Below are 14,441 nucleotides of genomic sequence, written 5' to 3' on the forward strand. Positions count from 1 at the left end.
CAAAAGTTTAGCATCGGGCTGAACAACGCCCCATAGCTGTGATATCCTTTAATCCCAATATAGCACAGCCTGGAGTGAGTTATTGCTTAATTACACAACTTTGACAATGAGCTGGTTTGGTGTGCGGCTTTGGGGTCTCATCAAATCAGAGACCGGCTCTATAAAATAATCCAGATGTCTGATCCCGGGCTGCACGATTACAGTTAAAATTATCATCCAGATTGTGCTGCTTAATCATGGTTACTGATTATAATATTGGGTGGAAAAAGATTTCTTAATACCTTTTATTGTCCATTGTGCTTATTAGTCCATATCTATATAAATGTCATATATTGTAATGGCCTTCTGTGAGTCCGATCCATGAGATGATGAGTTGTACTGTGCTCTGGTAACCCTTGTGTAATGTAGACAAGGGTCCAGATACAGCAGCTGAACAAATTAATTCTTTGAATTGATAAGTTTTACAATTAAATGATTGTGAATCCAGATCTTTGTGCAGCCCTAGTCTGACGTGTGCTTGTTTCCAGGATGTGGCTGACTGTGAGGGACCAGTGGTGGAGAAAATCATGAACACACGTATTACCAAGAAACAGGTGAGCACACACACACACACACACGCACGCATACACACGGCACAGAAAGTGCATGCTCATGCCCCAAAGCAGAGTTTACATCACCCGATTAGCTGCTGCACAGCCCACTCTAAGCTGATTACATACACACACACACACTCACTCTTACACTTAGAAATACTGTACAGGCACACACCAGTTTGGACGGTGTGGATCCAGTTGTAAGAAGAGACTAGAGTTCTTGTATTCGATGTATGTGTGACTCTGTCTGGTACAGACAGACACACACACACACACACACACACACACACACACACACAGCCAGCCAGCCATTTTCTTTCACATACTGTGTGACATGTCTTCTATTCTTTGTTTAGAAGTCTTGTTCTAAAGAAAGGCCGTCCCTGTGCCAGTATACACACGCACACAAACGTACACATGCACACACAAGAGCCACTAGCCAACTTTTCTCTGCTAGCCAGCTGCTGACGGGTTACCCCCACCCACCCACACACCCTCTGACACACAAAGCTACGAGTGTGCGCGCACACACACACTCACCCACCCAAACTCACGCACACAGTTCCATTCACAGAGAGTTGACCCTAGGCTTGGCATGCTGCCAAAACCACAGCGCTAGCTGAGCCAGACGCCAAGCTAGCGTTTCCTCGGGGGTGTGTGTGCGAACGAGCGTGCGCGTGTGTGATTGATGACTCATTGCATTACAGTGGTGTTAGTAGTAGAGTGGCAGCGGAAGTGTGTATGTTACCATTAATAGTTGTGAATAGTTTGCGTGCGCGTGTGTGTGCGTGATAGTAGTAGTAGTAGTGAATGAGGAGGGTTGTAGCTTGAGCACTGGGGGATTCCCTGTCCCCTCATACACGTGCGTGCGCGCGCACACACACGCACACTGTGAGCGTGTATGTAGGGACAGACACACACGCACACCATTGCACATACCGTTACGCTCTTCTATTTCTTAAGCGATATAAGATGGAAGATTCATACTTTCAGTGTTAACTATTTACTGTCCCCTTCCTAATATAGCAAATACTGAAATCATTGACCGTTAACCCTCACTATTTAACATATTTCCATTACCCCTCTGTTCAACAGCTGAACGGCTATTTATGAAATCTATTCATCAAGAAATGAATGAATGTATTATTTAAGCGTTTAGTCGTTGTTTTTTAAGTCGCAAAATTAACATTACTTTGTTTTCAGCTGGAGTCAGGAGATGAAGTAGACGTGGAGGAATTCTTTGTCAAGTTCAAAAGCTTGTAAGATGCACCTCCTTTCTGCTACTTTCATAAAGTGTCACTTCATGACTTTCTACCGTCCACATTACCTGTGCACGCACACGTTCTCTTCTCTCTCTCCCGGTCTCTCATGCAGATAGTCTGTCTGTCCAAACGCACAGGGACAAGCAGCGTGACATGTGGTTTTGTGCATGTCTCCAGGCTATAGAGCAGTGTGTTCAGTCCGGCTAACAGACTGTGTAATCTAATCTAGGGCCTGTGGACAGAGGCAGCGCTGTATGATGGCCTGAGATACTGCCCGTCACTGTCACACGTACCACTGCGTCTGTACTCTGTCTTTCCCATCTAGCCAAAACACTGGCATTAGGAAACTTAGAAAAAAGTATTTATCAAGTGAATGTTGTAGTACATAGTTGTATTTATATTATTGTTTACTTTATACTTACTAGTACGTCTACTACTGCTTTATATGTGACTTAATGAGTTCCATGCTACTGTTTCCCAAACACGGACCAATTTACAGTGGGTTGCGGCTGCTCCCTCAGAATCTTTGATTGCGTCATGTAAGAACTGTGCTCCAAAACAAACCACCCTGGCGATGTTATGGATATGAACATGACGGTGAAAAAGTACAAATTTATCAAAAAATTATATTTCTCCAAACAGACGTTATCAAAAGTAACTCGATATCATAGACGACAGTCACTTACCTGACAATCTTGTTTTGCGGATAAATGGTGGGAAAGGCTTTGACGTATTAAGTCAACCATAGAATTCCAGTCTTTAAATGAAAACACCCTGTCTAGTACATCCCTGTGCTCTGACATTGATTAATATTGGGAGGAATAAAGTCAAGTGTGTGTGTGTGTTCTCACCTTGCACCTCTCAGTTCCTACCTCCACTGTCGCTGGTCAGATCTGGAAGAACTAGAGAAAGACAAGAGGATCCATCAGAAAGTCAAGAGGTTCAGGGCCAAGCAGCTGCTCAACAACTTCATCACTGAGGTGAGGCTTTCTCCACTGTGGAAAAGATTTGATTAGGGGTTGCTACAGAAGAAAAAGATGCATTTAATATTTTTTAATACACGGCTAAGATGGTTAAAATAGCCAAAATTACAACTGAGTGAGACATGTCAATCCCATAGCTTGATGGTTACATAGTGTGTGACAGAATCAATCCCTCTTCCACGCCAGAACTGTAGACTAACTCAACAAAATGGCAGATGACTTTATTATGTATGCGTGTGTGTATTCAACTTGGGCTGTGTCACCGTTATCTCCACCAGATGGACGACGAGCCATTTAACCCCGACTACGTGGAGGTGGACAGAGTCCTGGACATTTCTGAGAGCCCAGATGAGAACGGAGAGGTACTGTCTCTTCTTCCCTTTCTCCGTCAGACTTTCCCAGATCTTTAATAAAGACAATTTCCTGAATGCACAGAAAATTAACTGTGTGTGTGTGTGTGTGTGTGTGTGTGTGTGTGTGCGCGCGCAGACTGTGACATTGTACCTGGTCAAGTGGTGCAGTCTACCATACGAAGATGCCACCTGGGAGCTGAAGGCTGACATTGACCAGTCCAAGATAGACGATTATGATCGCATCGTAGCACGCACAGCCAACACTAAGAGAGTGGTGAGTAAAAATTGCGCACGCACTAGTTAGACAAAAGGAATGTGGACTGTGGCTGACCACAATGCTCAGTTGCGGTCATGGCTAAAGCTGATCGTTATTTGAATACTGTTTGTTGATTTTTTTTTTTTTTTATCCATTTAAATTAGGTTCGCTCTGTGGGCTCACAGGACATTTCACACACACGTGCCAGCATGCACACGCACACACTCTGGTGGAGAAGATGTATGTGTTTTTAATTGATCATAAAACTGTAAAGATAAATGACAGAGCGTTGTTGGCCTGGCTGATTCGAAACCATATCTAACCCTAATACACTACAGCTTGTCTGCTACCAATAACGAACGCTAACTACAGAACACACTGAGAGAGACAGTGTTGCTGGCATGTGCTTAGAGGCTCCAGTCTCACCGCAAGTAAAAGTGTTATTTAACGATCAGCTGAAAATTGCACCATGTGTCGCAGGGTTAATTCGATTATTAAAACCGCTAAATTGACCATACTTCTTTCTGCTGGCGACAAGATTGGACATGAAGCAGAGTGTTCCAACAGTAATCGGTTATTCAAAACAGCAGTCTGTGATTATAAGGGTGTACAATAAAGCCGTCTGTAATTCAACAATTCCTGTCAAAGCGTTGAAGCCCAAGAAATTGTGTTTGGGCCAGCCTAATGTACAGAGCATATTTTTCCATCTCTTCGGTCTCTCTCCTTCTCTCTGCATGTGTGCGGTATGCTATCTGTCTCCCTAATCTCTTTTCAAACACTTTGAAAAGAACTCAAATGTGTGCACACGCACGCGCCCGTGTGTGTGTACGCACACTGGCCTACTGACTGCCCCTTTCTTCAGATTTACAGCTCCCTTAACTGCTCTCCACGGGCCACGTTCCTGCGGTCGCACACACGCACAAATGCACATACACACTCACACGGCTCCTGTGGCCGGGCCAAACCACTAACAGTGTGTTTAATGCTGAACAGAAGCAGATGACTGGCTGTATTCTCTCTCTCTCTCTCTGTCTCTATCTCTCTCTCTCTGTCTCTGTCTCTCTCTCTCTCTCTCTCTCTCTCTCTCTCTGTACTGTATCTCTCTCTCTCTCATATTCGTCTGTTTGAGGACCATGTTAGAAATATAAACGGTAAACACCAGTGATGCGTATATCCGGTTATAGTAATGGTATTGTTTCAACCTCCATTTGTCCCCTATTGTTGGTAATGTTATCGCCTTTGGTTTTGTCCCATGGTTACCTTCCACTAATGCACACACAGGCAGTGATACGTTGTTTGTCGGGACTGTGTGACATTATAATCAACATATTTGTGTGTGTACTTGACATTTGGAGTCGGTACAGCGCAGCAGTCTGATATGTATCATCATGCATGTCTGTATCATGGCTGCATGAGTCACACCCAAGTCTTCTGTGCACTGGCTTGACATGCGTCATGATGTGTGTGTCGTTTGTTCAAGATTCAAGGAAGATTTATTTGTCACACGCTCATACAATTATGGGCAGTGAAATGTTGGTGTGTAATGGCATCTGAATGGAGGTCTGGCCTGGGACACTCGCACTGGAAAAGCATGGCTAGAATGAGTGAGCAGCTCAGTCTCTCGGGCATGGCTAAACTGTGATTGAGAGGTGACCCACTGTAGAGCGTTGGAACCAGAGTCTGTCTGTATGAGAGACTCAAACAACTTGCTCGAAGATACATTTATGAAAACGTTGAGGTATGTGCACTGCACAAAACGGCATAATTGAATGGCGCGAGTGTGTGTGTGTGTGTGTGTGTGTGTGTGTGTGTGTGTGTGTAGGAGCGGCCTGAAGCAACAGACTGGGAGAAGATTGACAACATGCAAGAATACAAGAACAGCAACGAACTCAGGGAGTACCAACTAGAAGGCCTCAACTGGCTTAACTTCAATTGGTACAACATGTAAGTCTTCAACACTCTTCCGTTTGAGATTTGTGTACAAGTGAATTATACCAGCGGTGGACCAACCCTGCCTCACTTCATCTCGTTCTGTCCCGTCCCCCCCCCCCCCCGTCCCCTAGACGTAACTGTATCTTGGCAGACGAGATGGGTCTCGGTAAAACAATCCAGTCCATAACCTTCCTCAATGAGATCTTCATGAAGGGCATCGAGGGGCCCTTCCTGGTCATCGCCCCCTTGTCCACCATACCCAACTGGGAGCGGGAGTTCAGGACCTGGACGGATCTCAATGCGGTCGTCTACCACGGCAGCCAGGCCAGCCGCAAGACCATCCAGGCCTACGAGATGTACTACCGAGACGCACAGGTAATGCACTGCTGAGATGGATAGTTTAATTCCATAGTTCTCAAACCTTTTCATGCCAAGGACCCCCAATTGACCCCCAATTTATTTATATATATATATATATATATATATATATATATATATGCTATTTTTAGCCATCTTAACAAATTTGGCCTATTGTTGTGACTGTAGGTCGCAGTTTACTATGAAAACCTGCAAAACCAGTCAGTCAGTCACGCTAAAACCTGTCAATCCGTCAGTCACGCCTTGTGACACACTCTATATGGCCAATGCAGAATTCATTCCATATGTTGATCTGAACTCACCTGACCCCTGTACACAAGACACTTCCCCCCCCCCCCCCCCCCCCCCCTTAGATCTCCATATATGGATGGCAGAGCGCTGGCCAGAGGCACAGGCAGGGCCAACAGCAGAGCGCTGGTCAGAGGCACAGGCAGGGCCAACAGCGAGTGCAATGTGGTTCCAGCGATGTTGAAAGCAGCTGTGCCAGTGGGAGCCGCGAGTCGGATTGCTAGCCGCGGCATGCTCTCACTCTGACTTGTGTTGTACCAAGTTCTCCATATGTGAAGCTGACTATTGCATCTTTGTAGCTGAAGTTGAAACAAGCTATTTCTTTCCAGAAGCTACAAATGCCAGATGTAGCTGAGTAACCTCACAGTGGCTCGACAAGACACACAGACATGTTTCAAAAGCGTTTGTGAGCCTCTGCTGTGAGCTTGTTACACTTTGATTGCTGTAAACCATTATACTCTTAAGCTGTCACAGTGCACAGCTAACATCTTACAGCAGTGAATACTCACTGTATGCCTTGGCTGTTAGATAATAAACCATAATGGCAGCGTGTGTCCCACCCTGGCAGCCTGCTCCTAATCCAGTCTGAGGTAATCCTCAAGGTCACTGTAGTGTAGAGGGATGTTCTGTCCTGCTTATCCCATGTCAGTGGAAAAGACCACAAACAAAGACACTTCCTGGTGGACATTTCATAATCTTCTTTTGCACTTTTGTAAGATGGCTGAAGAGAATGTTGGCCAAGTTGAGATCTGATTAGCCCAGTTCAATAGTTCAGCTTGCTGGTTCTAATGCATGACACAACAGAAGAACTTGGCCCACTAACCTAGTGAAACACTGGTCAGCAGGCCACTAACCTAGTGAAACACTGCCCCACGGGTCAACAGGCCACTAACCTAGTGAAACACTGCCACACGGGTCAGCAGGCCACTAACCTAGTGAAACACTGCCCCACTGGTCAGCAGGCCACTAACCTAGTGAAACACTGCCCCACTGGTCAGCAGGCCACTAACCTAGTGAAACACTGCTCCACTGGTCAGCAGGTCACTAACCTAGTGAAACACTGCTCCACTGGTCAGCAGGTCACTAACCTAGTGAAACACTGCTCCACTGGTCAGCAGGTCACTAACCTAGTGAAACACTGCCCCACTGGTCAGCAGGTCACTAACCTAGTGAAACACTGCCCCACTGGTCAGCAGGCCACTAACCTAGTGAAACACTGCTCCACTGGTCAGCAGGCCACTAACCTAGTGAAACACTGCTCCACTGGTCAGCAGGCCACTAACCTAGTGAAACACTGCCCCACTGGTCAGCAGGTCACTAACCTAGTGAAACACTGCCCCACTGGTCAGCAGGCCACTAACCTAGTGAAACACTGCCCCACTGGTCAGCAGGTCACTAACCTAGTGAAACACTGCCCCACTGGTCAGCAGGCCACTAACCTAGTGAAACACTGCTCCACTGGTCAGCAGGTCACTAACCTAGTGAAACACTGCCCCACTGGTCAGCAGGCCACTAACCTAGTGAAACACTGCCCCACTGGTCAGCAGGTCACTAACCTAGTGAAACACTGCCCCACTGGTCAGCAGGCCACTAACCTAGTGAAACACTGCCCCACTGGTCAGCAGGTCACTAACCTAGTGAAACACTGATCCACTGGTCAGCAGGCCACTAACCTAGTGAAACACTGCTCCACTGGTCAGCAGGTCACTAACCTAGTGAAACACTGCTCCACGGGTCAGCAGGTCCTTGAGTCGAGAACATTTTTAAGTGCATGGACCGTGACCTGCCATTGCTGAACACGTCATCCGTGACTGCAACGCTTCATGTGGTTCTGTGACTTGGTCAAGTAAATCCTGTTCTCTCTCTCTCTCTCTCTTTCTCTCAACTATTTCAATATTCTTTGGCATGGAAGTTCGATGACCATTGACGAGACGGAATCAAACGGAAACATAATCATAGTGTGTGTGTGTCTCTCTCTCTCCGTCTTTTTTCAGGGTAAGATAATAAAGGGAGCCTATCGTTTCCATGCGTTGATAACCACCTTTGAGATGATCCTGACGGACTGTCCTGAGCTGCGAAACGTCCGGTGGCGCTGTGTGGTCATAGACGAGGCTCACCGCCTCAAGAACAGAAACTGTAAGCTGCTGGAGGGACTCAAAGCGATGGACATGGTGAGTAGTGGGCTCTTAATACACGCAGCACAGGGAGAAATATGTCAGATTTGATCTGAGAATTTTGATCCAAACGATAAGCAATCTATTCTGCACAGAGATATCAAAACAGAACTTCTTCAATATCATCTATCTCTCTGTTACTGCACCCTTTAGGATTTGATGTCTGTAAATAAAGTTAAAACTTTTGCCAGTGTGTTGTAAAACTGTAAATTAGGACGTTTGGGGGGGTGGGGTGTGTACACTTTTTTGTACGGTATTGTTTTATTGACCCATATGTGATTTGGAAAATATTAAAGAAACTTTTAACAAAAAATAGTACAGGATGGTGACACGTTGAATGTCGACAAACATCTTCAAAATACTTTTATGTCTTCTTCACCGAACCCTATCTAAATACTGGTCTTGCAGTTCTATTCTGGTGTTGTTGTTTTTTTATGCAATGGCATAGTTTTATTGTATTTTTAAGCAGTAAAATAGTTGGAAACTTAGTCAAGTCAAACCAGTGATGATCCACTGAGCCAATATGAGTTATTGACCATTTATAATGTATCAATAACCATGTCACACGCAGGGTGTGTCTTATCTCTGTGACTTATCTCTTTATCTGATTGGTCATGTAGGAGTTGTCACAATGTTTTATGAGCCTATAAACCTCAGCAGAACAAAGCAGCCCTTTTGGCTCGCAATGCTGTGTATATATTATCATCTCTCTTTCTTCCGTCATCGCTCTCTCCCTCTTCTCTCCTGAGGAGGATAAATCCATCTTGACAGCTACTCTTCTCCCGTATCCAGACTCTTAACATCTCTCTCCTCCTCCTCCTCTCAGGAGCACAAGGTGCTGCTAACAGGGACTCCTCTCCAGAACACTGTAGAGGAGCTGTTCAGCCTGCTCAACTTCCTGGAGCCCGAGAGGTTCCCCTCGGAGACCACCTTCATGACCGAGTTCGGAGACCTCAAGACTGAAGAACAGGTATAGGAAAACGTTAGACACTGGAGTTTAGGGCGGTTTATGGTTGAAATGTGCTGTCGCATCCACGTTCCGCAGCAGTGCATGGCCCAAAATGTTCATACTTCCCGAACCTGCCTCACAATTCCTGAAAATGGACAGAATCTAACCGAGATACCAACAAAATTAAGTTTTCAGTTCAATGACGACTGCTCTGAAAGAATGATCTTTGCGTATTTTGTGCAAAAAACATTACAAATTATTTTAGATTCAGAGCACCACATTTCTAGTAGTTCTAGAAATGTTTCTCACTCTTTTAACTGCAGTATTGATGTAAATAATGCGATGATAACGAACCAGAGTAGTCTCATACATGAGACTGACATTAAAGTGTAGAATATAATGCACAAGTGTACTTGTAGCTTCTTTCAGCCAGTCAGTGCCAAGATGTAGTCACTTGGATGTGCCAAGCAGCATCCATGGGGCACGTTGACATCACCGCACGCCTGGTCGCCTAGTTTCATTTTACGGCCGGTGTACACGATGTCACGCCGGGAAGCATGAACCAAAGCTTATAAAAACCAGAGGGAGTGCGTGTTTGTAATAATATACAGTTAATTTTAAAATGTATTTAGTTAGGCTGTGGTGCTCTTGAAATGCCTGATTTATACTCGGCTTTATGCCGAAAATAGCAGATCTACAAGATCATTGCGACACGTTGTGAGCTCGTAGAAAGGCTATCCGGAGAGTGACACCTGCACACATCCAAGCATAAAATTCTACTGGATCTCTTCTCCACTAGTCCCCCTCTAACAGTCTAGTTTTATTTGCTGACGGAATTGTCCAAAATATTTAGTCTTCACAGCTTACACGTAGGTTTTATTTAGTTCTCGTCAGTGAAAAAATGGTAGTCGACGGAAACTTTTCATCATAGTTTTAGCCGACAAAATGAACACTGTTCAACACCGTGTTTCATGTCTTTCCCTCACTCACACTTTCCCTCATGCAGTTTGCCGTCTCTTAGCAAGACATGCTATTGCAACCTTTCATTGAAAACCCTGCTATGTCGGTACATTTCATCTACAAGGCTTTGATTGAATTCTTGGGTCGGTTCCCACAGTCATCGCTTTCGAGCACAGAATGTTGCCTTTAGGGGCTTTTAAAATTTTTATAGCCCTCTGTTCAGTGGTGGAAAGCAACCAAGTACATTTACTCAAGTAGTGTACTTGGGTACAATGTTGAGGTACTTTTACTTTACTGCAGTATGTCCAATGTTCTAGAATTTTACTTCTACTCGGATTCAAATATTTCACTTTTACTCCACTACAATTATTTGAAAACCTAGTTACTACCGTAGTTTCTTTCTAGTATATTTTGATGCCAATTTCTTTATTTTACTCAAGTACAATTTTTACTTGTAACAAGAGTTTTCTACATTGCGGTATTGATACTGTTACTTAAGTAAACACATTTTGTACTTTTTACACCACAGTCTGCTCAGTCGTGTCTGTTCACTCGTATGTCTTTTCTCTGCTTTTGGTAAAAGCCCATTGCTGCTGTAAATATCAGCACATAGAACCAGGCAGGTAGTGTGGTATATTTATGTACTGTGTTCTGTGTAGGTCATGAAACTGCAGGCCATTCTGAAGCCCATGATGTTGCGGAGATTGAAGGAGGACGTGGAGAAGAACCTGGCTCCTAAAGAGGAGACCATCATAGAGGTATGACCTCCTTCACACTGGATGGTACATTTAGAACGTGGAAGGTCCCGTTGGCATGTGCAATAATATCAAAGCCCAAATGTACAAATCTGAACTTTACCTTTCACACATTATGGTCATTTTATGCTAGGCATCTGCGTCATTGCTTCAATGATTGGTTCCAGTTTATATAAGCATAATATGTAAGCCTGTTTAACAATTATTACATAATTGCTTATTTGAGATAATCGCAATAATTTTGCATAATCGTCATAATCGTTTCCATGAACGACAAAAAAACACAAACGACAACGATGAAATATTTGCAAAAACTAAATCCAGAAATGGCAGATCTTTGAAGAAGCTTTGTAAATCAGCTTAAATTCTTTGAGCAATTTGCATTTCTGATGCCTAATATGCTGTAAAACTTTCTCTTTACAATTTACAATTTAGGCATTTAGCAGACGCTCTTAATCCAGAGCGACTTACATTAAGCAAGAACAAAAGCATGGGAATACATCACATAAAAGCATTTATCATGAAACATGCGTAAGCTAAGAAAGTAACAGTGGAATATCTATATAATGAAACTATACATATATACTACTATGCTATACATATGTACTATGGCGTGCTATGACTATATACAATGCAATTATAGTGCTGTCTACATAACATGCTATAAGTCTGTATCAAATGCTATCTAAGTCTACGGAAGTGCTATCTAAGGGGGTAGAGTAAGTGCTATGGGCCATGATGGAGTCTGAAAAGGTGGGTTTTCAGACTACGGCAGAAGATTGGGAGTGATGCTGCAGTTCTGACTGCAATGGGAAGTGCATTCCACAGTTTTGGAGCCAGAAGGGAGAAGAGTCTGGGACGTGTGGAGCGTTGTCCCGGCGTTTTTAGTGAGGGTACTTCCAGCTTCCCTGCGTTGGCTGATCTGAGTGCGCGGGAGGGTTTGTAGGGTTCAATCATACTTGCAAGATATGGGGGAGCCATACCTTTGGTTGCTTTGAATGCCAGCATCAGAGTTTTATATTCTGTGCGGGCAGCGACCGGGAGCCAGTGGAGGGAGCGGAGCAGGGGGAGACATGTGAGAATTTTGGCTGGTTGAAGACCAAGCGAGCTGCGGCATTTTGGATCAGCTGGAGAGGCTTAAGTGCGCATGCTGGTAGGCCAGTAAGGAGGGAGTTACAATAGTCGAGTTTTGACAAGACTGTTGTCTGGATTAGGAGCTGGGCTGATTCCTGGGTGAGGAACGGTCTAATTCGTCGTATGTTATAGAGTGTGAACCTACAGGATCGAGTGACAGCTGTGATGTGAATTTTGAACGAGAGCTGACTGTCCAGGACAACACCAAGATTCCTGGCTGTTGGGACAGACGTTACCAGGGCGTTGTCTACGGAAATAGTTAGCTCCCGCATAGGGCAGGACCTGAGTGGCAGAGGGGGGGAAGGATAGAAACAGTTGTGTGTCATCGGCGTAGCAGTGATAGGATATATTGTGAGCAGAGATGATAGTGCCAAGGGATTTAGTGTACAGTGAGAAAAGGAGGGGACCAAGTACAGATCCCTGTGGGACCCCAGTTTGGAGGGTTCGGGGGATGATAACAGACCTTTCCAGGAAACCTGGTAGGTCCGGTCGGTGAGGTAGGAGGAGAACCACTTTAGTGCCGTTCCACCGATGCCTAGATCCGCTAGGGTGTCTAGGATCAGCTGGTGGTTCACTGTGTCAAATGCTGCCGATAGGTCTAGGAGAATCAGTACTGCAGAGTTGGAAGCAGCTTGGGCAGCATGTAGTGCTTCTGTGACTGCCAGCAGGGCAGTTTCTGTGGAGTGGGCTTTCTTGAATCCGGACTGGTTGGGATCCAGCAGGTTGTTCTGTGAGAGATGGAGAGAGAGCTGGTTGGAGACAACACGTTCAATGGTTTTAGAAATAAATGAAAGGAGTGATACCGGTCTGTAGTTCTTGACATCTGAGGGGTCAAGGGTTGGTTTCTTGAGGAGTGGTGTTACTCTGGCTGACTTGAGGGCAGATGGGACGCAGCCTGAGGTTACTGAGGTGTTGATGATGGAGGTGATGAAGGGGAGCAGATCAGGTGCGATGGTCTGGAAGATTGGAGACGGGACAGGGTCAAGAGGACAGGTGGTAGGTCTAGAGGATGTCACTAGTTGTAGAACCTCGTCTGGGGAAAGAGGAGAGAAGGAGGACATGCATGGTATGTTGGTTGAATCAGATGCCACTTTATGTGGGAGGGGAGGAAAGGAGCTGCTGATATCATCAACCTTCTTCTCGAAGTAGTTGACAAAAACATCAGCAGTGAGGGATGAAGGTTGAGTGGGGGGAGGGGGTTTAAGGAGGGAGGAGAAAGTGATGAAGAGCTTCCTTGGGTTAGAAGTACAGGATTGGATTTTGGTGTGGTAGAAAGAGGTTTTAGCAGTGGTTAGTGAGTGGGCGAAGGCAGAGAGGAGTGAGTCAAAGTGGGAAAGGTCATCTGGTAGCTTTGTCTTGTGCCACTTTCTTTCGGCTGCCCTTAGAGGTGTTCGTTCAGATCTGAGAGTTTCAGATAGCCAGGGAGCCGGTGGACATGAGCGAGCTGGCCTGGATGAGAGCGGGCAGTGTTGGTCGAATGCAGATGAGATAGAGGAGAGGAAGGATGAGGTTGCAGTGTCAGGTGAGAGGGAGAGGAAGGACTCCAGGGAGGGTAGAGAGGAGAGAATAGAGGATGAGAGGGAGGAGGGGTTTAGGGACTTGAGATTGCGTCGGGAGGTGACGTTCGGAGGGTTAATAGGTTTAGGCGGGAGGGTGGAGAGAGAGAGGGAGAAGGTTATGAAGTGGTGGTCAGACCTAATTAAGGGGGTAACAGAGAGTGTGGAGGGAAAGCAGGCTCTGGAGAACGCAAGGTCCAAAACATTACCAGCCTTGTGAGTGGGAGGGAGATAGGGAGAGGTCAAATGAGGCCAGAAGGGATGTAACGGGAAGATACTTCTCTGCGGTAGGAAGGTTGAAGTCACCCAGTAGAATCGGAGGGGTGCCATCTTCCGGGAACGAGCTGATCAGAGAGTCTAGTTCTTCCAGGAAGTTCTTCCCGAGAGTTCCTGGAGGGCGATAGAGCACAATGAGGGTGAGGGGGACTGGCTGTGATATTGAGATGGCATGAAATTCACATGTGGACAGAGAAAGGTGAGAGAGATTTAAGACACGGAAATTCCATTTGGGGGATGTTAGTAGCCCTGTACCACCCCCTGTACCTGTTTGGCGAGGGGTGTGGGTGAACTTGTGTGAAACAGAGAGGGCGGCGGGAGTTGCAGTGTTATCTGGGGTGATCCAGGTTTCAGTCAGAGCAAGGAAATGCAGAGACTTGAGGGAGGTGTGGCCTGAAATGAATTCAGGCATATTCTTTTTGGTAGCTGCGTGGCAGTTCCATAGGCCTCCCTATGGAGGCCTATGGCCTCCATTTCTCTATATGGTCCTGTATGGGCTGCGGTTAGTGCTGAGAAATGCGCTCTTGAGTCTTGCGAGATCAAATGAATGATTCATAATTATCTTAATAGCCACATTATTTTATAATGTTTT

At 45.5% G+C, this 14,441-nt stretch overlaps 1 protein-coding gene across 2 annotated transcripts in view; it reads left to right on the top strand.

Moving 5' to 3' along the window:
• The window catches only part of chd7 (chromodomain helicase DNA binding protein 7), a 108,749-nt gene that overhangs the window by 61,698 nt on the left and 32,610 nt on the right, over positions 1-14,441 (top strand). For both annotated transcript variants that reach the window (XM_083782014.1, XM_083782015.1), the window contains exons 7-16: positions 528-593; positions 1,797-1,852; positions 2,721-2,835; positions 3,117-3,200; positions 3,328-3,465; positions 5,270-5,391; positions 5,511-5,754; positions 8,040-8,216; positions 9,046-9,189; positions 10,788-10,886. In XM_083782014.1, coding sequence (XP_083638140.1) covers positions 528-593; positions 1,797-1,852; positions 2,721-2,835; positions 3,117-3,200; positions 3,328-3,465; positions 5,270-5,391; positions 5,511-5,754; positions 8,040-8,216; positions 9,046-9,189; positions 10,788-10,886 — 1,245 coding nt within the window. The remainder of the gene's footprint in view (positions 1-527; positions 594-1,796; positions 1,853-2,720; positions 2,836-3,116; positions 3,201-3,327; positions 3,466-5,269; positions 5,392-5,510; positions 5,755-8,039; positions 8,217-9,045; positions 9,190-10,787; positions 10,887-14,441) is intronic.

This window comes from Protomyctophum parallelum, assembly GCF_964188405.1.
Source record: "Protomyctophum parallelum genome assembly, chromosome: 14".
Lineage (NCBI taxonomy): Eukaryota > Metazoa > Chordata > Actinopteri > Myctophiformes > Myctophidae > Protomyctophum > Protomyctophum parallelum.